This window comes from Falco cherrug, chromosome 11, assembly GCF_023634085.1.
Source record: "Falco cherrug isolate bFalChe1 chromosome 11, bFalChe1.pri, whole genome shotgun sequence".
Taxonomy (NCBI): domain Eukaryota; kingdom Metazoa; phylum Chordata; class Aves; order Falconiformes; family Falconidae; genus Falco; species Falco cherrug.
This window is the reverse complement of record NC_073707.1, coordinates 11,188,328-11,212,651: the sequence shown is the minus strand read 5'-3', so window position 1 is coordinate 11,212,651 and position 24,324 is coordinate 11,188,328. Positions and strand designations below refer to the sequence as shown.

General features: G+C 40.3%; 2 protein-coding genes across 3 annotated transcripts; one reads left to right on the top strand and one right to left on the bottom strand.

Moving 5' to 3' along the window:
- The first annotated feature begins 973 nt into the window (after positions 1–973).
- COPB2 (COPI coat complex subunit beta 2) lies at positions 974–17,066 on the top strand. Its single transcript, XM_055723569.1, has 22 exons — positions 974–1,100; positions 2,768–2,905; positions 3,530–3,616; positions 5,376–5,502; positions 6,567–6,715; positions 7,857–8,003; positions 8,549–8,648; positions 8,782–8,924; positions 9,143–9,342; positions 9,912–10,022; positions 10,309–10,397; positions 10,485–10,591; positions 10,888–11,031; positions 11,715–11,845; positions 12,149–12,356; positions 12,594–12,704; positions 13,506–13,720; positions 13,996–14,088; positions 14,169–14,349; positions 14,486–14,554; positions 16,207–16,299; positions 16,718–17,066. The coding sequence occupies exons 1-22, from the start codon at positions 1,098–1,100 to the stop codon at positions 16,811–16,813; spliced, it is 2,742 nt and encodes a 913-aa protein (XP_055579544.1). The 5' UTR covers positions 974–1,097; the 3' UTR covers positions 16,814–17,066.
- Positions 17,067–17,558: 492 nt separating this feature from the next.
- On the bottom strand, positions 17,559–23,459 carry MRPS22 (mitochondrial ribosomal protein S22). 2 transcript variants are annotated; one of them, XM_055723570.1, is made up of 8 exons: positions 23,320–23,459; positions 22,863–23,017; positions 21,935–22,099; positions 20,587–20,730; positions 20,022–20,105; positions 18,940–19,085; positions 17,996–18,104; positions 17,559–17,730 (listed from the first exon to the last, which is right to left on the bottom strand). In XM_055723570.1, the coding sequence occupies exons 1-8, from the start codon at positions 23,438–23,440 to the stop codon at positions 17,638–17,640; spliced, it is 1,017 nt and encodes a 338-aa protein (XP_055579545.1). In that variant the 5' UTR covers positions 23,441–23,459; the 3' UTR covers positions 17,559–17,637. The 2 variants fall into 2 exon arrangements, with proteins under 2 accessions (XP_055579545.1, XP_055579546.1); XM_055723571.1 differs by lacking the exon at positions 23,320–23,459 and adding an exon at positions 23,240–23,261.
- Between the last annotated feature and the right edge of the window lie 865 nt (positions 23,460–24,324).

The window sequence follows — 24,324 nt, the reverse complement described above, 5'->3', positions numbered from 1 at the left end:
CTTGTCTTTTTTGGAATTTTAAGTATCTATCTGTTCTGTCCTTGCTGTCTTGGAGTGAAAATAACAAGAGTCACCCTTTTGTTTGTTTATGTCCTTCAAACTGTAAACACTACAGGAGGATGTAATCCTTCTTACTGTGTTGTAGGATAGAGCACATGGGGCTCCTAATCCCCAGGTGAACACTTGTATCAAAAGGAGTATTTTCTTTAAATAAATCCCTATGAATACAAATATTTTCTATGTTATTCCTTTCCTTTACACAATGAAATGTGGGGGTTGCAATTTTTAATTAAAGATGGGACTTCAATCTGGCTGCAGTGCTAGGAGAAATTTTCTCAACAGTGGTTCCTTGTTCTTTGGTGCTTCCCAAAGTCTCACATTCCCTGTAACTTTTCTACTGGGTGCTGTTTGGGGTTGCAGTATCTGTAGCTTTAGTTGACAAAAGGATGAAGAGAAATGTGTCACATAGCCTTTCACATCCACAAGGTCTGCAGGGCTGACCAGGCTCCTGTCTTTCTTATTGAGCCAGAGAGGCAAGCTGGGCTCCTTCCAGAGGTGTGCCTCAGGGCTGTCACCTGGCCAATGCCACCATTACACACACTGAGCAGGCAAAGGGGATGGGAGGATCCAACCCTTCTCTGGGTCACTCACAACTGGGCAAAGCCCGGTAGCTCTCCACCTCCACCATCATCACCAGCATCATTATCTGCATTATCTGCATTATCAGCATCACCATCTAACTGAGAGGCCGAAGGTCGCGCAAGGCGCTGTGGCTGAGGGCGGGAAGCGCCTCACCTCAGCTCACCTCAGCTCACCTCAGCTCAGCTCCCGCCCGCCCCGCGCGCCCCAGCGGCCACTCCCCCTCCCTGAGGCGCGCGGCAACTACAACTCGGAGCCTGCCCCGCGCCGCACCGCCCAGGCGCAGCCGACTACATATCCCGGCACGCCGCGGCGCCCCCTGCTCCCGCGAGACCCGGGAGCTCCGGTGTGGCTCTCGCGAGAGCGGCGGGCCCGGAAGTTCCACGTCGGAGGGTCGGAGGCCGTCCGGGCGCAGCGATACCTCAGCCGTCGGTGCTGCCGCGGGGCGACGCGGGGCCATGGTGAGTCCGGGGCCACCTCCACGAGCGGAGCCCGGCTGCCCGGGGAGTGCGGCGGAGCGGAGGTCTTGCCCCGGGAGCCCGGCCTGGCCCGCAGCGGGCGGCGGCCCGTTGTAAGGGGGATTGGGGGCTGCCCTGGTGGGCGCCGCGGCCGTCGGTGACCGGCAAGGCCGTGCAAGGCGGCAGTGCGAGGGGCCGGGAAGCGCCGTCCTGAGGTGTTTTCGTGCGGGCTCCCTCCGGCAGCCCAGCCCAGCCTTGCGGAGCTGCCCCCGCGGTGGCTCCCCCCGCGCCATCGGAAGGACGGCGCAGGCGTGGGGAGCGGGGGAGCGATCGGCCCGGCGGGCTGGGGGCCCGAGCAGCCCCCGGCAGCGAGACAGCGCTGGGCCTGGCCCGGGGCGCGGCGCCGGGCGGGGCCGGCCGGCGGTGGCTGGGCAGGCTCCGGGGCCGCTGTGTGCCCCGGGCTGCCCCGGCCCCCTGCTACCTGAGCACGTCGTAGTGCTGTTTTGTGCTTTCAGTTAAGTAACTTAGTAAGAAGAAAGCAGTTGTAAATCCCCTGGCATCACTGTGCCTTAAGTAACAGAGCAGATCCCTTGGGCGGTGTTACCGCTGTGGTGCTCATCAAACAGACCCAGCGGTTGTCAGCATTTTCAGTCGGGGTCACAGTTAACCTTTTCGATCAGCTGTAGTCTGGGCCTTCGTACCAGTAGGTAAGAGCAGTTCCAAGGATAAGCAGAGAAGCCCATGGAATTGTCCTGCCAACTTTTCCGGTATTTATGGCAGGAGAAATAAACCGCAAGTTCATTCTACTGTCAGATGTCACGTCTATAAATTACAGGTACTACACAATAGCTAGGTATCTCTTTCTTCTGGCAGTGTCCAACATATGTAACTGCAGCAGTTAATATTGTTCTGCTACTAAACACATGCAGCATTCTTTGATAGGATAATATTCATTAAGTTCTCGACAATTAAAACGTCAGCAGCATTAAGTGAGCTCAGTGGTCTCTGAGTATCTAAACAGATCTATAATGGCTCTGTTACTTTAAAAAATAACTCTGCTGTACTTCATGCCTTTTAAATACTCTGGCTTTACATTGCCTGTGATGAAAGCGGAAGTTCAAAGCCTTCTTCATAAGAGAAAGACTGAAAATTTTCCCTCTTCCCAGTTTTTACAATGTAGTGTTCTCGTCTAAAACTTATTATTAGAATTGTGAATGGAAATAAATTTGTAACTGTCAAATGTTGCTTGTTCCATTATAACTGGCTTTTACACTTGTTTCTTTTGAGGTGAAGTAGCGGGAAAATTCATTTTCTATGGTTGTATCAGAAGCAAATTCTTGTTGCTTTGCTTCAGTAGTTAGGGACACCAGGAATATGTGCAGCATGTTTTGGTTTTATTTTTTTACTGTGCTGGAGATACTTTTTACAGTATGAAAAAATGCTGACTTTCACAGAAGTAAATTAAATAGACCCATTGCCATTGGTGGCATTGCAATGTTTCCAGAAACCCCAAAAAACCAGATAAGCAGATGGATAGATAATAGTAGTAGTCTTCTGTTTGCCTGAAAAGCAGGATTGACTCCTTTTGTTTTAAGGTTTTAACTTCCATCATATTTCTGTGCCAGTTTCATGTTGAATAACTTGTTATTCTCAATTCTTTCCCAATCTAGCCTCTCCGACTTGATATAAAACGGAAACTAACAGCTCGGTCTGACCGAGTGAAGAGTGTAGACTTGCATCCCACAGAACCATGGATGTTGGCTAGCCTTTACAATGGTAGTGTCTGTGTTTGGAACCATGAAACACAGGTGATGCTTTTGGTTTTCCTTTGTTATGAAATCTTCATAACTGATATTGTGTAGATGTATAAATTGGATTTTCAGTACTTGATGTACAAGAAGAATCTTAAATCGCTGCCACTAATTGTACTCTGTCTCATTAAAAAGTCACTATAGTAATAGACAAGGAATATCTTTAGCTGTGACTTTAATGATGTTTCATTTCCTAGAGGTTTATTTTTCAAGAACTGTCTCCTTTGTGGATTCCTTGCAGACTAATGCCTTTCCTTCTGAAGGATTAGATGCCTCTGTCTTGCACCAACCTTCTGTATTTGTGAAGGTTGTAGGATCTTTTAGACCTCTACTTGTCTGTCAAGTATGATTGAAACTGGGCAGCAGATCCAAAAAATACTTGGAGGTGGGGCTGGGTTAAGAATGAAGGGAGAAAATAAAGGTGATATTAAAACAGCAGAACAAGCAAGTATCTCCCTCCTTGGACAGGTGTAATCTTTTTAAGAAGTGGACACGTAGTGTTGTAGGATTCTTGGGGAATTGCCAAAGGCAACATACTGGACACTTTTAAGGAAAGACAAAGACCTGATTTCAAAACTCGTATTTTCACCGCTGCTATAAACTTACTATTTTTGTCTTTAGACTCTGGTGAAGACTTTTGAAGTGTGTGACCTGCCAGTGAGAGCTGCTAAATTCGTGGCAAGAAAGAACTGGGTTGTTACAGGAGCTGTAAGCTATTGTTGTCTTGTGATTTCCATATGCAGTAGTACTTTAATTCATTTTCATGCCATTCCTTTGTGCATCGCATAATAATATGATTTTATATGAATTTGTAGAAGAGAAAGGAATACTTCTCTACAGTTTCCCAGAAATTTTCTCCTTTAAATAAAATTAAAATTTAAACTTTCTTTCAAAGGAAAGCTACCTAATGTGGTGACTAGTTCTGCATGTAGTGCAAGGTAGATCTAGATTCAACTTTTACTGTCAACTGGAGAACACTCAGCACCCAATTTTGACTATATATTCGTAGTGCTACTTTAAGATGAAACTTTTGACTATCCTAGGCAAGATGACTTACAAGTTACTTTCTACTTGTGTTCTTGGTTATATCAAAGAAGTTTTTTGGAGTTTTACTTGTCTCTAGAAAAATACTCTGCTTTTATTTAGTGAGTCTACTTTGAGAGAAATAGTTTTATTCTAATCTTAATAACATGCTTTTCTTGATGGAATGAATAGGTTTTGTTGAAATTGAGGTAATGCCTAAAATTTTTTGTCTCAAATTTTTTTTCTAGTCTGCTGCCCTATACATGGAATAAAACATTTATTATCACTTCATTGTCTTATGCTGCTGTGACCCAGTTACTTCCAAGTGTGCATAAGTTAGCTGTGTTTCCCAAGAAGTACAACACTGCCTCTTTGGCAGCACAAGAGTTCAGACAGCTGTATGGGAACTGGTGGAAATTGGTCTCAGTTTTTATTTTTATGTGCTTAATTTCACCTGGATTAGTTTCTTGATCTGATTCAGTATGCAGCTGTTTCTGTCCTAGCTTTCCCATGAGAGGCTGCAATGCAGTGGCCAGAAATGGTAAGGAAAGGGCCAGAAACAGCAAGGAAAGGGCAAGCCAACTGTTTTCTGCAACAGGGCCAAGTCTAAGTGACTATGAAAATGTAATGTTAGTCATTGCTTATTTGTGTTTCATGTTCATCATGCTGATAGACTGGTCTCAAAAGAATATAAACTTGTCTTTTTCCACCATTCTAAACAAGTGTTTTCTGTAGGTGTTGCTACTTACAGGCACGTGTTTGAAAGAGGAAAAGGCAAGAGTAGAAAAGTAAATGCTTTGGATAAAACAAGCAGTGCAGAGTTTATCACTGTTTAATTTACTCTGATGGCCTTGTAAGTTGTCACTTCTGAAAGCTTTACCTCATGTTTTATTCCTTGTCAGATAGTTCTTCAAATAACTTTTTTTTTAAGGGTTTGGAATAATGCTTTTATTAATACTTTATCTGAAATAACTGTATCACACACACACCCCCAAAAAAATAATCTCAATTCTAAAAAATAGTTGAAATCACCTATCCATTTGACTTGGAGCTACAGCTCCTTTCCTTTTGGCCCCACAGCATTAACATCATTGTAAATTTTATGTTGGAGAGCCTTGCTTTTCATTTCATATAAAGCATTAATAATTTTAAAAGCATTTTTTCACTTAATTTTAAATCAAAAAACTATTTTTAAAATGAAATTTTAGTTGAAGCTTTTTCCATTTCATAAATGCCTTGGAATAGGGTTGGGTAATTTATAGACTTCTGAATCAAAGCAGAATCTGTATCAGTAGCAATGTACAGAAAATACATTTTCTCCTAACAACACTTTGTTGTTAGAGGCTCTTAAATGATCAAATGTTTTTTCTAGCTACCCTGCACTGAATATAAGGTGTATTATACAAAGTCCAATTTTAATTTTGCCTTTTCTTCCCTTTCATAGGATGACATGCAAATTAGAGTTTTTAATTATAATACCTTGGAAAGAGTTCACATGTTTGAAGCACATTCAGATTACATTCGTTGTATTGCTGTGCATCCCACACAGCCTTTCATACTGACAAGCAGTGGTAAGAGTTCTTTGGTATATTTTTATATTTATTAACCAGCTATTTTTAGGCTTCAATTTTCTATCTAGTGAGGGATTGCATGTTCTTTTCCTTTTTCTGCTGAAACAGGAGTCCTTGAGGTTATTTCTTTGCTGCATGCATTCATGTTTTGTAATTGAATAGCAACTGTACTTAAAATTAAAATATAGTATCTTATGTTCTTGTCAGAGAAGAGCAAAGTACGTTGTTGTTTAATATCTGCCAGAGGAAAGATTCAAATATGTGTGAATCGGCTGGTTTTTGAGTTTGACACACTGAAATTCTGTTTGTGTTTTAAAAGAAAAATGCATAATGGAGTGTTTTCAGCTGGCAATCTGACTTGAAACAGCAGATAACTTTCATGTTTTTCCAAAAATACTTCTGAGTTCTCTGTTATTTGAGGCAATCTACATTACTCAGGGTTGGAAGATCACAGTATCCCAAAGATCTTGCCCAAGGACACCTACAATGTGCCACTCAGTACCTTTCATTCCTGGAAACCTCACTAATGCAATCAGAGCTCTGCAAGAATGCAGGGAGCCTTGTGAGTCAGAAGCACCATGTCTTCTGTGTTTTGCAGTTGAAGCTAGTACACTTACACTCAAAATAAAGGTATTAGGAAGCCAGCTTGGGTGTCTTGTTCCTATTCCATAGTGCTCATCAGAGTAGGTGCTGCAGAAGAAAACGTGAGTCCAATTCCTTAATATCTGCCCGGTATTTTAAGATTAATAATTCGATACCTTAAATCTTAATCTCCATTTTTAAGACTGATTTATTTCTTCCTTAGTTTTATCGCTTTGTCATTTTACTGGACAATCTTTTTGCGAAACTTGTACTCCTTGTGGTCCTTCTGCAGGGAAGGACTGGTGATCTTACAGATGAAAAATATCTTGAGTATTAGCAGTGCCCCCCTTCAAAGGGGGATGGATGAGTGAGCCTTTAATGTGAAGTTGTTAAGGATTATTTAGTGTCAGAAGGTAGGTATCAGAATATACTCAACTAATGGAAGCTGGCTTTTTTTGTTTCTTGGTTGTTGTTTTTTTTAGATGACATGCTCATTAAACTCTGGGACTGGGATAAAAAGTGGTCTTGTTCTCAGGTGTTTGAAGGACACACCCATTATGTCATGCAGATTGTTATAAACCCAAAAGACAATAATCAGTTTGCCAGTGCCTCTCTGGACAGGACAATCAAGGTAAAGAAACTGTATTTTGGGGTGGTTTTTGTCAGTTACGAAGTAATTACCAGAGTACAAAACCCAGTAATACTCAATGGACAATGGGTCAGAACTTTTAAAAGTAGGTGCAATAATAGAATTCTTATTGAATGAAGACCTGAATGTTAGTCGAGTTACTATGCACCTACTAAGTAAATCAGTAAATTTACAAGATTACCTGTCACCTCTAATCATTGAAGTGTGGTTGTCTAAGTGCTGCATTTCCATTTGGATTCCATTCAGAAATATTGAGGAGGAGTAATGGTTACACTATCAATGAGTAGTTTGGGAGAATTGAAACTGTATGTATATAGTGTGTAAATCTTTTAACTGTGCATTTAAAAAAGTAAAAGGATTTTTCCCATTATTTTCCTGTCCTTGGCTTTCTATCTAAAGGTATCTTCAACCTTCTCTTGGTAGACCCTGATGAGTCTTATTTGCTGTGATCTACTACTAAATATCTGGGACTATTGATTTACAGTTATTTCAGCAGTGAGACTTTCTCGCATTCCCTATAAATTATAAGCATATTGGCTGTAAAAAGCCAGTTTTGATTTCCTATGTCCTCAGATGTTGAGATTAGGTGCATATGAATGTTGATTTGATGTGGTAATCATGGGAAAGTAGCAGTCCGTCTGTAACTTGATTTGATTCATTTTGAGTCCTCATTTAGCATGAGATTTGTTGTTCATTTAATGTATCTGGAAAAAGTAAAATTCAGGACACAACTGGGGCAACCCATGTATGCACAAATAGTTGACTGCTTTTGCTAGATCTAATAGTTAATTTTATAAACAGATACTACTTCATATAGTGTCTTACATGGTTTTTTTGTCCTTAAGAAAAAAAAAAGAGCTCTGTAGTTTTGAGCTGTAGAGCACAGCGTGTACAACTCTGTTATTTCTGCTTATTTGGCAGGGAGGTGAGGATTAGTAGTTTGGTAAGCAGTTCTTTACCTAAGAGAACAGCAGTGTCTCTGGAATTCCATATTGTATATCTCTGGAATTGTAAAGTAAACCTGAATGCCTACTCTGTTTGGCAAGGTTGACCTGGATGCCAAAGATGGATAACTGCATGTGGCTGGGTTTGATTGGGTTTGGGTTTTTTTTTTTTCTGGCAGGTGTGGCAGCTTGGCTCTTCTTCACCCAACTTTACTTTGGAAGGGCATGAGAAAGGAGTGAACTGCATTGACTATTACAGTGGAGGAGACAAGCCATACCTCATCTCAGGTGCAGATGACCGGTTGGTTAAGATCTGGGACTACCAGGTATGTGTTCAACTCTTCATAAACGTTTGTGCAGAGTTTGTCCATAGCAAAACAGTTAGTTGTGTACATCAGTTATGTAGTCTAATCTCGGTTGTCTCAAGCGGAGTAGACTTTGTTCGTTCACAAAGTTGTGGAAGAGTTCTTAACAAAGACAGTATTAGGTCTGTCTTCGCCTGTAACTAGATTCAGTTGTTCTGACTTTTTGCAGTGAACTCTGCTTTCTATCTTGCTTTAATCTGTTTCTGCTATATAACTCTGAGAGAGTGTATCTTCTAGGCAGAAACCCATCTGAAAATAGAGGAAAACAGCTATGTCAAGGGAAACAAATGTTTTCTTCTGTGGAGGAGAAATCAACTCTACAATTATAGTTTCTAGTATATCTAATGCTGTTGTTGCAGCATCTTGGAAATAAATGTTACTGGAAGAAATCTAGAGAAAGATGTTTTCAGGTCCATTTTGGATATGGGAAGAAATTTTATAAGAGATGAAGGTGTAAATTTAACAACCTTTTTATTATCTGTACCTGTACTTCTGACTCTTTGCAGAATAAAACTTGTGTACAGACACTGGAAGGACATGCTCAAAATGTGTCGTGTGTCAGCTTCCATCCTGAGTTGCCTATCATTATCACAGGCTCAGAAGATGGTAATTTTGTATTTTCTGATATATAAAGGACAGGGGAAAACCTTACGGGAGAACTCTTCTTGTGGTGTGGCTACACACCTCCTGCCCTTGCACGGAGAGAAGAGATGAAAGGCATGTGTTTCTTTTCCTCTAGGAACCGTGCGCATTTGGCACTCAAGCACATACCGCCTGGAAAGTACCCTCAACTACGGTATGGAGAGAGTGTGGTGTGTGGCCAGTTTAAGAGGATCCAATAACGTGGCTTTGGGATATGATGAAGGCAGCATTATTGTTAAGGTACAATTAATAATTTTAAATGAGAAATGGTGATTCATCACTGTCCCATGTGCAGAGCAACTGATTTCTGATTCTGGGATACATAAAATACTGGAATATTTGGCATTTAACTGATGTTTTCAGACAGAGCCAGGGTATTTTACTAGGTATGTTCAACTGAAAAGAAAATCAAGAATGTATTTTCTCCATCTACGGAATTTCTATGCTACACTTTCTAGCTTGGTCGTGAAGAGCCTGCCATGTCCATGGATGCAAATGGAAAAATTATTTGGGCTAAACATTCAGAAGTCCAACAGGCTAACTTGAAAGCTATGGGAGATGCTGAAATCAAAGATGGAGAAAGATTGCCGCTGGCTGTAAAGGATATGGGGAGCTGTGAAATCTATCCTCAGACAATTCAGCACAACCCTAATGGACGGTAATAGATTTTAGAATAAGATACTTAAGCATTTCTGATTTCTTTTTTTTTTTTTTTAATATTTGAAAAGTTTTTGATCAAAAAAAATTAGTCGCGTGTGTGCTGGTAGAGAACAGGTATATCAGAGCAAGGCACTGTAGTAGAGTAATAGATGGGCTGCACCTGTAAGAGCTCACAGCTTAAAGAGAAGTTGGACACTGTAAGTAGGCAAAAAAGTACACAAACAAAATGTATAAGGTAATAGCAGCAAACAGCATTCTTTGATCGCTTCTCTTGAGTTGGGTTTTGTTAACAAATAAGCTAAATTAAGAGAAAAGTTAAAGGCAGACAAGGTATAAGAGCTGCTCAGTGGAGACCAGAAGGAATAGGAAGTAGCTAACAACATGACACAGAGAAAAATTGAGTTCTGTGACATTTTTGGAATATATATGAAGCTTCTAAATTCTGTTGGATTTGCAGTCGCTATATTGGTCTAGGGGCCGTTTAACTGTTCAGATAACTTGTATCCTTGATCATGCCTATTGAACTGAACACAGGTATCTGACAGATGCATCTTTCTTATGCTCTAGGTTTGTCGTAGTGTGTGGTGATGGTGAATATATCATCTACACAGCTATGGCTTTGAGAAACAAGAGCTTTGGTTCTGCACAGGAGTTTGTATGGGCACATGATTCTTCAGAGTAAGTTTTGCAGATTTTTTTTTTTTTCTTTATGTTAACTTAAATTTGCTGATGATGATTTTCAAGCTGTACAAATAGTAAACTGGCCTGAAGATATCCACATATACTGTGTGGATAATGAACTTTGAATAACTGTCCTGCTTCAAAATTTTCCATTTATAGCACTGCTAATTTTCAAAGACAAATCATATGCAGTTGTTTTGTAGTAGCTTACAATTTTAATAATCTGATACTTTGGAAGCTGAGTAATTTTATTTTTTTCTTTTACAATGCAATCTCCATTTAGATATGCAATCAGGGAAAGCAACAGTGTTGTAAAGATCTTCAAAAATTTCAAAGAGAAGAAGTCTTTCAAACCTGATTTTGGAGCAGAAGGTGAGTATTTACTTACAAAATAGATGTGTTGGCACATATTTTGTACAATGTTGAAGAAATTTTATTTCCACCCTTATTTTCTTGCAGGTATCTATGGTGGCTTCCTGTTGGGGGTCAGATCTGTTAATGGCTTGGCATTCTATGATTGGGAAAACACAGAACTGATTCGCAGAATTGAAATTCAGCCCAAACATGTAAGTGAGACTGAAGGTGTTTACCTGTCTGTGTGTACTGGTTTGTTTTTGTTTGGTTTTTTTTTTTCAAGGCTGCTGATTTTCTTAAATGAAGCAAACCTGTCAATCATAAACTTAATAAGTTATTATTTTATCTGCCATGTAGCAGAAGGGGGGGGGGGGGAAATCCCTGTATGTGTTGGCTTCTCAAGTCCTAAAGCTTTTTTTATATTTAGTATGTTTTAACCTTAATGTATATGTCCTCATTTCTTAACCTGGTGTCTCTAAAACTGTTGTTATTAATTCTGATGATGCAGATTTTCTGGTCTGACTCGGGTGAGCTTGTCTGCATTGCTACAGAAGAGTCATTCTTCATTCTGAAATACTTATCAGAAAAAGTTGCAGCAGCCCAAGAAACACATGAAGGTGTCACTGAAGATGGAATTGAAGATGCTTTTGAGGTACCTTCTATTTTAAAAACGGATTAGGGTTAGTGGTCATGTAAGCAAGTCTTCCCAGAGTATAGCAAACCTAATCCTTTACATAGTCCTATTAAATTTTAGTTTCCAGAACATTGAGTACCACACAGTATATGTCTGCCTGAGGAGCGCTTAATCGTTCTATTTAGGTTCCCTGGGGAGAGTATCCCTGTTGAGTACCAGCATGACAGACCTTGATGCCTGCATTTCTCTTCAGACGTATTTACTATTCTTAGAGTTATAGAGGTTATCTTTAAAACACACTTGTTTGTAGTATGTTTACATAGCTTCATTTCTTCTGTAAGTCAAATTTTGAAATTATTGAAGTTTGAGAAGTGAAAAAAAACCCTCATGCTGTGAAATGTCAGAAAGAAAAATTTCAGAAGGAAAGTTGTCTTTGATTATTTTGCTTAATGCTTAGTTTGGTGCTTGTTTCCTAGATTTATGATTGGTTTAGTTAAGAATTAAGGTAGAGATTTCCTGTGTTACAGGATTTTTCTAATACTAAAAGCATTATTTATGTATTTCAGTCTGTATCTAAACTTATAGTTGGGCAAGTTGCAAAAATTTACTTACGTATGGAATATTGCATTTTCAAATTAAATTTAATAGTCTTACTGCTATCTAAAAGTACCTTGATATATCTACTTAAACTTAATTTGCAGGTTCTTGGTGAGATTCAGGAGATTGTGAAAACAGGCTTGTGGGTAGGAGACTGCTTTATTTACACCAGTTCTGTGAACAGACTCAACTATTATGTTGGAGGAGAAATTGTCACTATTGCCCATTTAGACAGGTAAGTTGCTGCATCAGGTTATAAGCACATGTTAAAGGTTTTTTCAGTGATGTTAGGACAAGGTGAACCTCATCACCTGCTTGCTGTGCATCACTGCTTTTTCTTAAATATCATGCTAATGTATTCTGAGGCAGTAATACAATCTTGGAGGGAATAAACAGTGTTATGTGAAAGTGTACATAGTAAAAGTAGAATTTTCTACCTGAGTATTGTTGCTACCATAAGAACTACTGTTTGGGTAGTTTTGTGTAGACTCTTTGGCAATTAATATATTCAACATGAATATTCTTTGTTTTGTTTCAGAACAATGTATCTTTTGGGGTATATCCCTAAGGACAACCGACTTTATTTGGGTGATAAAGAGCTAAACATTGTTAGCTACTCTTTGCTGGTCTCAGTGCTTGAATATCAAACTGCTGTGATGAGAAGAGATTTTGGTATGGCTGATAAAGTTCTTCCCACAATTCCGAAAGAGCAGAGAACCAGAGTTGCACATTTTCTTGAAAAACAGGCAAGAAAACTGCTTATTGGTAGTAGTATTAGTATCAAAAACTTAATTAGTTTATTCACTTCTCTAATTGAGTTGCTAAGCAAAACACAATCATCATCTGTAAGCATAAACTCTTGTTAATCATCTGTATTTATTTGAGAATACTGTGACTTCCTGTTCCAGGGGGGTTTTGTTAGAACATCTAGGATGCTGGTTGACCTGACGGATCACAGCCTTACTTTCAGATTTTTATTTTAGGGCTTCAAGCAACAAGCTCTTGCAGTATCTACAGATCCAGAGCATCGTTTTGAACTTGCCCTTCAACTTGGAGAATTAAAAATAGCATATCAGCTTGCAGTGGAAGCAGAGGTAAACACACAACTTCTGGTGATTCTTAGTATTAGCATGAATCTTAAGAGGCCCTGTAAGAAAAGACAATGGTATGTGGGGACAGCTCCCTGAACACCGTATAAATGCCTCCAGCTTCCTCGATGAGGCTCTTCTGCCCGTAAATCAAAGAAATCTAAGGTGTGGGATGGGGACAGAAGAATGTTGTCCCCTCAGAAAGCTACGGGAACTCCTGGAGAATACAAAACTTGACCCAAGAACCAAGCCTTAATCTCCAGTATTTAACAGTGAGAGGAGGAATGATAGGACTTGAAGCCTGTAAGCCTTTGTTCCAGCTTTGGCAGACTTAGACTGGTGCACTAGGAAGACTGACGGGTAGTGATGTGTCCCGTAGCTATTATGCAGACAATTGATGTCGCAGTTCCTGTTGTAAAATAATGAAGCTAGTGATGAGGAATGTTAACTTGGTTACACAGATGCCTTTCTTATATTTTGAAGGTTAATTTGGGATCTTAAAAGATGATTACTGTTTAAATTTCCAAAGTTATTTCTACCTCCTCCCTCCATGTTTAATGGAAAACTATCTATTTTATGTAATGGCATAGCTGTGTAATGATCTGCGTATAACACTGTCATGCTGTGAAGTAGCAGTAATAGTACCTCAAAGGGAAGACAAGTGTAATGATACGGTACAGTATGTTCACAAGTAAACATGTTTTCATATTGAATGCTCTGAATATCTTTAAGTGTTGTTAGAAATGTGAGGGTTATTTTTTGTGGGTGTTTTTTTCCTCTCTCCCTCTCCCCTTTTCATATGATCAGTCAGAACAGAAATGGAAGCAACTTGCCGAGCTTGCCATCAGTAAGTGCCAATTCGGCTTAGCCCAAGAGTGTCTCCACCATGCCCAAGACTACGGAGGACTACTGCTTCTGGCCACAGCCTCTGGAAATGCCAGCATGGTGAATAAGTTAGCTGAAGGAGCAGAAAAAGATGGCAAGAACAACGTTGCATTTATGAGCTACTTCCTGCAGGGAAAGTAAGTAGCAAGAGAGAGATTCAGTTGTGTTCTTTTCTGCTTTCCCAAGTGCAGAGAACCTCAGGTTCTTTAAATGGTTAACTACAGCTAACAGAACTACGGGGAGAAAGATTGTGGCAGGTACCTTTTCAGAAAAGCTGATTCTATTTTACAGTGGCTGCTACTTTTAAAACCTGAAATGAAAGCACTTTAATGGAATAAACAGGTGATCTGATATGAAATTTTGTCTTTATTTTTAAATTTACTGGTTAAAATCACACTTTAAAATCTTTTAGGCTTGATTCGTGTTTGGAGCTCCTGATTAAAACTGGGCGTCTCCCAGAAGCTGCTTTTCTTGCACGGACGTACTTGCCAAGCCAAGTTTCAAGGTAACCTCAAAGCATTTGCAGAGCATGAATAGTGTTGTCAAAATTTAGCTGTACGTAACAAATATGGTTTGCATCTCCAGGGTTGTTAAACTGTGGCGGGAGAGTCTCTCTAAAGTCAATCAAAAAGCTGCAGAGTCCCTTGCTGATCCAACAGAATATGAGAATCTTTTCCCTGGATTAAAGGAGGCTTTTGTTGCTGAAGAGTATGTTAAACAAAGTCTTGCTGACTTGCGGCCAGCCAGGGAATACCCCCTTGTCACTGTAAGTCAGAAGTGGGAGTTCTTACTGTCTCTAGAAAAAAAAAAAAAAACTATGTTGCTGTGTAAAATCAGCTTTAAGCAGATCAGTGCAACCACTTAAACATTCCGTGAACATGTTTTGGTCTTTTTACTGTTAGCCAAATGAAGAAAGAAACTTACTTGAAGAAGCAAAAGGATTTGAGCCTTCTGGAGTAATGGCATCTCAGGTGAGTGTTACTACTAAATGATAAATTCTAAGGAAGAGGCAACTCCTGCCACTGTATGGCAACATCTGCCCTGGAGAATACTGCAACAATGGACAGATCATTGCTTTTATTGGCTCGACTGTAAGCACTGCAGTGCAGAGTTCCATGTTCTTTTGCCTCGGACTCTTCTTAATCTACTTCTGTAACTAATAATGACTTACTGACTGTGAAGTTGCTTCTTTGGCGTGGTTATTGGTTAGTTTGGGTCATCTTTTGTTACTGTGAGTAGCCATAGAGTCTTACCATTTAATTCATCCTGCAGAAACCAGTTTCAGTTGCACAGACAAATAAACACTGCCTCAACTGCTGCTAGTTTTCTAAAAGCTCAGTAGTTAGAACCTGGAAACTCTTGCATATTACAATTAAAAATGCTTTCTATTCTTTGCTAGTGTGCATGGTTATGGAATAAGTATTTCATAAGTAACGGACTAGGAATCCTGCTCAGTTACTTGCTGATGTTCCAATCAGTATCTGAAGTAGCTGAAACTGAATTATTTTTTTTTTGACCACCTCAGTTGTCCAAGTATTATGCAGAAAACACATGACTTGGTATAAGGTATGCGCATAGAGAATGAAACAAACACTTAAAATGCTTTTTGGGGCTTAAACAGAAGATGACAACTTCAGATTATTGCTTATGTCAAATACACTTTATGTTTGAACATGAAAATCAGAATGTGAGTTCCTTAAAGACAGTCACGTTGGTGCAGCTCTTAGAGGCTGTAAGCTTCTAAAAGAACTGCACTGGAAGAAACAGTGACAACTCTCCATTCTGTCCCTGTACTGTTTCCTCATAGGAGATGTACTGCAAAACTTCACTGGTAGCTTACTTTCAAGTAGCTTTAGTGACTGCTGTGTGTGTATCAAAGCAAGTATCATTAAAGCAAAATCAAACTTGTGTGCACATTTGTTGAAGATACAGAAATGGCATTGCAAAAGTTACCTAACCAAGTTTGAACTCGCTTGTATTAGAAGTTGAAAACAAGACCATAAATGTTAGAAGCATAGATTTGCATTCAGCTAATGATTGCATGGAAGCCCTTAAAACAATAGCTGTCTTACAGCTGAGGCTGAATAGGGCAAGTTTTGCAGGAGATAATTGTATAATTAATTTAAATATGGTTAATTGAATGGTACCATTGCTTTGGTACCAACTGATGAATTAACTGTTGCACAAGTTTTATATTAAGATAAGGGAAGGATGTTAAACCATTATAGGGTATGGAACACAAAGCCCAGCAACAGCATTTACTGACTTTGTCACAGCAGTTTCAGCAATCTCAAGTAACTTCTTTCCTGCTGGGGACTTTAAAAATCACATACTTTCTAACAACACTTCAGTATCTCAATTGAACAAATACAATGAAAACAACCTTCAGGAAGTATCAGTTGCATCATCAACTGCTTCAAAGAAAGCAGGCAGGGAAACTGTAGTCTCCAGTGGAGGAAGGACTAGAGTGCTTACTGCCTGTGAAGGTGTGGCTCAAGAATTACTGAGGGCAACATTGAAACGGAACCACGGGGAGAGGGGGATTAGAAGTCTGCTGCTGTTGCTTACTTTTGTTGGAAATACTTAATTTCTTAAGAACTTAAGGAGTTTTCTTTTTGATTAGAAAAAGACTGAAGAACCAGTTCCATCTCCTAAACAAGAAGTGATGAAAACAGTTTTGCAGAACTCTGATCTTCTTCCAATAAGAGATCAAAAGGTACTTTAATACATTCTTATGAAGGGAAATACAAGCACTAAATTTTGAATTAGACTTCAGCTAATAATGTGATTGCTGGAAAGTATCACCTTCTGTACTAATGGACCCAGACAGCTTAGGACCAGTAGTGTATGGATCCCTTCCACACTACACAGTAATATAGACCAGTTCCTGCAGCCTTGTGGATTTACAAGGAAGGAAAGGTGAAATCCAAACACAGCTGCTCAGGCCATGGTAAAAAGTTGCAGCTCCAGGGTGCTTTCTTACCAAGAAGGTAGCTTTGCTCTACAGCTTATTTTAATATTTATGACCCACCTGACTACCTCCGCTTGGTGTTATGCAGAATATACAAATATATCACATGGAATCATGTCATAACCATATCATGTCCCCTTGATGTAATCATGTCTTTTTCTAGACACTGCTGGACTTGGAAGATGACTTAGACAACTTGGATCTGGAGGATATTGATACCACAGATATCAATCTGGATGAAGAGATCTTAGATGAGTGAATGTACTTTTTAGATGACCACATCAATTACTCCAAACCGGAATGAAGTTCTATGGACTAGTTGTTTCAAGTTATTTTGATTTTTATACTTTGTGGACCATGTACATTTAGAAAGAGGGGTTAACCCAGCAACTGTACAAAAAAAAAAATCACCTTCCACGAGGTTGAAATTAAAGATGTAGGCCTGTTCCAGTACATACTAAAAAATGTTTTCATTTATCAAGCAGTTCAATAAACCCTCTTAAACCATTGTATTGTTCTGTTCTCCATTTACTAGCAATTCTACTGTTCTTAATTCAGTAGTGTATATTGCAAGAATTTGAAAGAAGAGCATAGTAGCTTAGGACACTGGGAAATACACAACTACATACCAAGCCCATATGCTGAGACTAATGCTGTTGGGCTTGGATCTGTTAAGCAGTAGCTGAGCTACTCTTCCAGACAGCTCTTTTAGCTAAAAGAGCTATTAAAACAGTAATGTGTCTCAAACAATAGATGTGGTGTTATATGCTCTCCTCAGTGAAGCCGAGAAGACCCTGCTGACCCTGCCTTTATTTCAGTAAGTGAATTGTGAGTAGCTCCTTACATTCAACAGTAAAGGAATTCAACTAAGGGTATATTAGAACCTGAAAAGCTAGAAGTTGTAGTAAGTGCTGTAAGTTTCACTCACAGAACTTCTGAAAATAACAAGCAACTGTACTGATCCTGATCTGTTTTAGTAAAAAACTTTATAGAACAGTCAGCTGTTTTAAGCATTTATTGTGGAATCCTACAGAGAGAATGTTTATAAACAGACTTGAACCTTAGTTCATAATAAGCTTTATTTCATGAGCCTGTAGAAGTAGCCATTGCTTCTTCATGAGCCTGGAGGGCCAGTTGTACATAGCCTTCTTTCTGTGATTCAGTTTTCACAAATACCTGCAAACATGGCAAGAGAGAGTGATGTACAGTTAAGAGCACAGTTGCATAATAAGATTTCATCATCCCAATGGTAGATGAGCCAGCTACAACTGAAATCCCAGTACAGCAAATTTATGAAAAAAAAAACCCCACAACTCAGCACACACAAATTCTAGGTAAATACTTGTTAAGGTAAGGAAAAATTTGATCTATTAAATAGGCTTCTGCTGGTTAAAAGCTTTCTCTTCTGTAGTTAAAGTAGCTCTAAAGTAGAAAAGCATACCTTGATCAGATCAACTCCTTGAAGTTTCTGTACTTTAGCTTCTTTTGCTGATTGACATTCAGGATGAAGCATATGATACAGTGTAATTAAACTTGTAGCATCATCCAGCCTAAATAAATCAAGCAGATGACACAGTGTAAACTTGTAGCATTACCCAGCCTAAACAAATAAAGGCCCATTTATAGCAATTACTTTCTCTTTAATACTTGGACTATTTGGAGAAAGTGTACTTTGCACACCACACTTTCATAAACATCTGCTTTCACTGAGTGTACAGTCAGAATATACAGCTAAACAGGCATCCCATCAGCTATTGCAATGGCAACCCATTCATAAGAAAAAAAGACAAGCACACAAGCACCAAGGTGCACTAGGTAAAGGTATGTAAACTTATGCATACTACAGTTTAAGCCTGATGTTCAGCAGTAATAAAGTAATAATAAATGTTATATATAATATATAAACATATGTATATATAAAAAGTAATTAAAAAATTGAAGCTCTGTAAAGTAAGTGTTCAGCAGAAATCCATCCATTTAAAGTGACGGCATACCTATCTGCTCCTAAGCTACACTAGGAATTGCTCTTAAACCCAGTGTGTCAATCTTAAAAGGCAGAACTGAGCTCAGTAGTATAAAATTATTGGGCTTTAAGATTAGCACTGCCCAGAGCTGGAATTGTATTGAGAATTACATGGGGAAACAAAAATACCCAGCAACCACAAGAGGCTCATTTCTGCAGAAGCCTAATTTAATACCCTACAAGTTCACAGACTGTAGCTGATGCTTCCATTCAGCATCTATATAGCTAAAAGTTACAGCTAGCCTAAAATTTGATGAAAATGACACTTTTATACATCTTACAGAAATACTGTTTTTAATTTCAAACAGTGGTACTTGTTTTCTGATTAGACAAGCAGAATTAATGTGACAAACACCACTTACAAGTCTCTGTGGATCATATCTATTAGTAAGCCATCCGTTTTCTTTCTGTTTACTAGATACCATACCATTCCTCCGAAGTGTCTTGTTGAACGGAGCAGATCATATTTGGCATGTTTCTCAATATCATCATATGTCCGATGATGAACCTATAAACAGAAAGGGTTTCTGTTTTAGTAAATACAGCTTGGTAACAGTTTCTCCCTTCTACCTCTCACTTGAGTTTTTAACCTATTTCCAGACCTCCCTGATGTGCAGGAGTGAGCCAAAGGCTGAACCATGCTGCCTGAAAACTTTATACATGATTAATTGAGGGATAACCCAATTCTTTGTACTTACGCATATACATTTTTATGTTAACAGAAAGCTAAATACTAGTATGTACTGAAAATCTGGGGAGGAAGGGACATAATCTCTGAACCTTCATTTCACTCACTGCTGTTCAGTTGTAATCTATTCTTTAAAGAGAAAAATGCTAGAGCAAAGAGATGAAATTGTGCTTTGAACAAGAGGTACTTGAAAAATCGCATAACAGAAGTTACATTCTCAGTGACTAGAGAAATCATCACAGTTTAAAGAGAAGTAAATGTTTCAAAGGCAAGTGTAAACTACCATGTTCACCAGTAACTACAGTTACTAAATTTAAATTTCAGCTGTAAGTGTATCTTTGTACCTGGGTCTTTGTCAAAAATAATACTTTATATACAGTGCTCTCAGGTGCACTTAATCAGTTATCTACCTGGTCCTTTCAAATTCTAACATAGTAGTTAGCATGACTGTAGTAGCACAACTCTGGTTGGAGCCACTTATGGGCATTATCATCAATACCTTTATAAACACTATTTTTATGTATCTGTAGTTATTTCTGTACTGTTGGAAATTTCTTAAAACAATCCTGTTTTACTTCTTGGCAAGAAAAAAGCCTATAAAACTAATCACAATGGTAACAGGTGATCTATATGGGAGGGAAAAAACACATATAAACGCCACCTTTGATCCCCATATAATACTTACATTTACAGAACAAACCCTAAAGTTCTTCACAAATTCTATTTTTTTGCTAGAAAACTGAAAAGTAAACTCACTCTGATATAGTCAGGTGAATCTGGCTCAAACTGAGCAATGCACATGTTAAGGAGATCCTCATGACGGTCTTGCCGAAATACATTCTAAAACAACAGTTCAAATTCAGGAATAGATTCTATATCACACCATTCCAACACCAAAATAAAAACAGCAGCCACATTTCTGTTCCGGGCACCACTTAACCGTGAGTATCCCCTTAATCACAAGACAAAACAAAAGTACAGTAAGTGCTGTGATAACATTAATACGGTGTTTCTTTTGTTTCTGAAAGGCCAGCTCACGTTTTCAGATCAAGCAAACATTTTCATCAATGCATAACAATTAAATGTTGATTTCTAGTATGACAGAATATTTACACCAACCCAGGACTGACCCGGCCCTAACCTGGAACTTTACTGTAAGTATTTTAACTAAGTCATAATGATAAGCAATTGTTCAAAACAGATTTCAAGCAGCTTAAAACATGCGAGCAGACTGTCTTATTTAGACCCACTCTGTCCAAATCGCATTATCAGAGCCCAATTCAGTAAAAATGATCGGTTTTCAAAACCAGGAAAACCTTACCGGAAGGTGTTCATCCTTGAATATCACTGGGGGAATAACTCTGCGCCCTTCTTTCGGGAAGAATATTTGTATCATCCTGTCTCGTTCATCCCAGGTTGCTTTGCGTAATACACCATTTGGTTCTCTAACTACAATGAAACGTTCCTGGAAAGAAGGTAAAAAAAGAGTATTATGTCCCAAAGGGTTCTCTCTTCATAGCCAGAACCACCATATAAGAGATGGTTACTTAGCAAAGTCCTTCTACACCTGAACTCACACTAACAGTAGCAACAATCAATTAGAAGCTGGTATGTGCTAGATTCATCCTTTCTCCCTTCGTACCCGCTAATTAAGTGCTACATTTACACCTTAATTTTACTGTATGACACAACTGCATGCGCCTACACTGAAAGCTACAGCTCTGTGAAGTTTAGACAAATAACTAATACCCAGAGAAAGGAGTTAGCATTGCTGCTGGCCTGACTTTATGCATCTAATAACACATACTAAATGAAGAATGCAAGTGTCTTGAACTTTTTTATTTCAGAGGTAGGTGCTAGAATCAAGTAAGGGCAAGTGCAAAAGAAAAAATACAACAGATAAAACAAGATAATTAAACAATATACTCAGATCTGTTCACAGGCATAGTTGATTTGAGGTGGCAGACAGGAAAGCTTGATGGGATGAGGAAGTTTTTAATACATTGAGGCAGAATAATAAATAGCAGGTTCCTGGAGAAAGCTCTCAGACAGTGTAACAGGTGGAAGACTGGGCGTTTCATTGCACAGGATCATCACTATATGCATATTTGAACCATGAAGACTTCTTAGAATCATGAATATTTGTCAAGATTTTTTCCAGCCTCTTACTACTGATACTTGAGACAATCTAGATGTTTCATTATACAAAGAAATCTTTATCCCTATACTCCACAATTCTATTTGACAACCGTTTATTCAGGTTTTTTATTAATTCATTTATCATTTCCTCAGCTTTCCACCAGATCTTTACCGCTGTGGAAGAGCTCCATCTTTTGGTCTATGCACAGTACTAAGTAATCCAATTCCACATAAAGCTTCTAAGAAGTAATGAACCCAGCACTCCTAGCACATCACAAGCATCTGCTTTTAAAACAATTATCTCACAGCTTACACACACACCTGCTTTTGAGTACTGGAATGTCATTTATTGTTATCAGTCAGAAGCAAACATTTAGAAATAAGTGTCAGGCTGGTACAAGTAGTACAAAGAATCTACAGCTCCTCTGCCTTTTTACAAACTGGTATAACTACATTTTATTAAAACCTAAAGATTATTTTAAAATTAAGAATTAAAAACTCTTAAAATAAATTAACGCATTGTTACTTACACGATGTGGAACAGAGTAAGTTAAATCTGTAAACACATATTTTGTAGTTTCAGTTCCTTCAAGGAATTTATCTTCTGCTAACACATCATCAATTGGCTCTCGTTCATTCAAAACAGGGGGCATGACTAGTTTTTCTTTAGCTTCCTCAATGGCTTTTCTTGTGGCCTTGGGGAAAAAAATAGTTTAATTCTACAATTTTTAAAAAAGTCATCCTATTGGAAAGCTAACATACAATTTGGGGACAAATATTTTCATTTGGACAGACATTTTTTGAAATCTTTTTTTCTCCTTTTGCAGTTGAGAAGTGAAACACTAATTCAATCTCCAGATAAATGAATTGCATGCAAACAATATACCACTACTGTAACTTGGGCAAATTGCTGGAGGAAGCTCCAAAACTAAAGTTGACATATGCTACTGCAAACACCAAGTTTTATTTCAGGTATTTTTCCACCATACGTTTCCCCCAAAAGCATAAACCACAAGCAAAGTGTATCTATAGCTGCGACTGTGGTTACAGAAGAACAGGCTTAGGGCCCCTTCATCATCCTGAACCACGGCTAGACAATAGGAAAAAAAAATAGTAGTCAAAAGGATTCCCAGGGCTATAATTTAAATACCAGATGAAGGCATTTAACACAATTAGGAAGCATAAGGAAAGGGGATATTAAAGAAAAGCTATCACTACAGAAAAAGAAAAGCAAACAATTTCCTTCCATATTTCATAAAAATAGAGAAACACTGGATAAATAAATCTGGCTCTTTAAAATGAAGAAACACTAATTTACACTAATTTAGGAAATTACCTGAAACAAAGTAAATAAACCGAAGTGTTTCCAACAGCAGCATTAAAGGAAGCGGAAAACGGCCTGTTACAGGCTGTTTGCTAAAACCAAAACTTGACTCAAAGCGAAGCAGAGAAGCCTACCTCTTTCAGCTGAGCTTCTGTCATCAGCTTGTACTTGGGCGGTTTAAGCTCCATTTTCACCGGCCTAAACACCTTTTGCAGGTTGAGCCCCGTCATTTTGCAGAGCAGGCTTTGAACTGCTTCATCCGTAAAGGCGGGCCTGCCGCCTTCCCCTCCTGCGGGGGCACCACACCGCCGTCAGCCGCCCTGCCTGGGCCGGGGGGGGCCGCCCGCGGCCGAGCCGCCCCCTGCCCTCACGCCAAGGCCCCGCGGCAGCCCCGACCCCACTCACGCCAAGGCCCCGCGGCAGCCCCCTCCCCCCGGCCTCCCCCCGCCCTGCCGGCCCCCCCCCCGCGCCAGCACATCGCCCCCCATCCCGCCTCCCCCGCTCGGCCCACCATGAAGGGCACGGGTGGCCCAGCGGGCGCTCCCAGTCCCTACGGCGATGCCGGGTGTGGGGGCGCCCCCCCTCGCGTACCGCCCGCGGCTCCCGCCTCCTGCCCGAGGCCCCGCCGCGCGCGCCAGCCCCACAGCGTTCGCGCCACACGCCGGAGCCGCGCGAGCCCCGCGGCGGAGCCGCCTGCGCCGAGCGCCGCCATCTTACGCCCTGGCGCCCGCCCCTCCCGCCGCCGCGCGCGCCGGGCCGCGCCCCGAGGCACGCCGGGAAATGGAGTCTCCCCCTCAGCGGCCCGTCGGCAGGCGGGGGGGGCCGGCTCAGTCAGAAAGAACCGCGGTGCCCCGGGCCTTTTCCCCAAGGGAATAAAGCGCAAAACCGCTCCCAGCGCGTTTGCGTTATTAAAGTGCTGCTGAGGCGGAGGTGAGGGCCAGGTTAGGGCGGGAACCCGTCCCTGTGCTCCAGTCAGAGCTGGCGGCGGGAGGGAGGTGGCAAGGGTAGAGGGGATAGAGCAGGGCTTTTAGTGCGGCGAGATGCTATTAGGAAAAGAGGTACTGAGGCCACCGTGCACGCTTACCGCTGGTAAACTGCAACTGCTTGTAGACGAGGAAGGGTGTGAGGTGGAGGCGGGTGCACCGTACTGGCAGCTGCCTGGCGGGATGCCCCTCCAGCCTGCTGCCTGCCCTGGCTCTTGGGCAGGCTGCCTGAGAGGGAGAAATACAATGGTAATCTGTAAAAATTCAAAACCTCACGTGTCTCTGTCTGCTGCTTTGGCACTTGTGTGGTGACTGAAAGGACAGTCTCGTTGTCGGGTGGCAGGTTTTCTGTCTGGCCCATAATCTGGGGGAACACCAAAGGATACAGCAAGTATTCCTGGCTCAAAGTACTACCCCTGGCCTCCTCAGTCTGGTAAAAACAATCACTGCCTTTGGTGGTGGTGAGTTCAGTCTTCTCATGTTCAGGTTTTTGTAGAGGAGGGAAAAGACATAATGCTATTCAAGCCTAAAACCAAAATTAGATCTTCTATCCAATAGATAGAGAGAGCAGATCTAATAGCTGTGAAGAGGGAGCGTGCAGTTGAAATGTGTA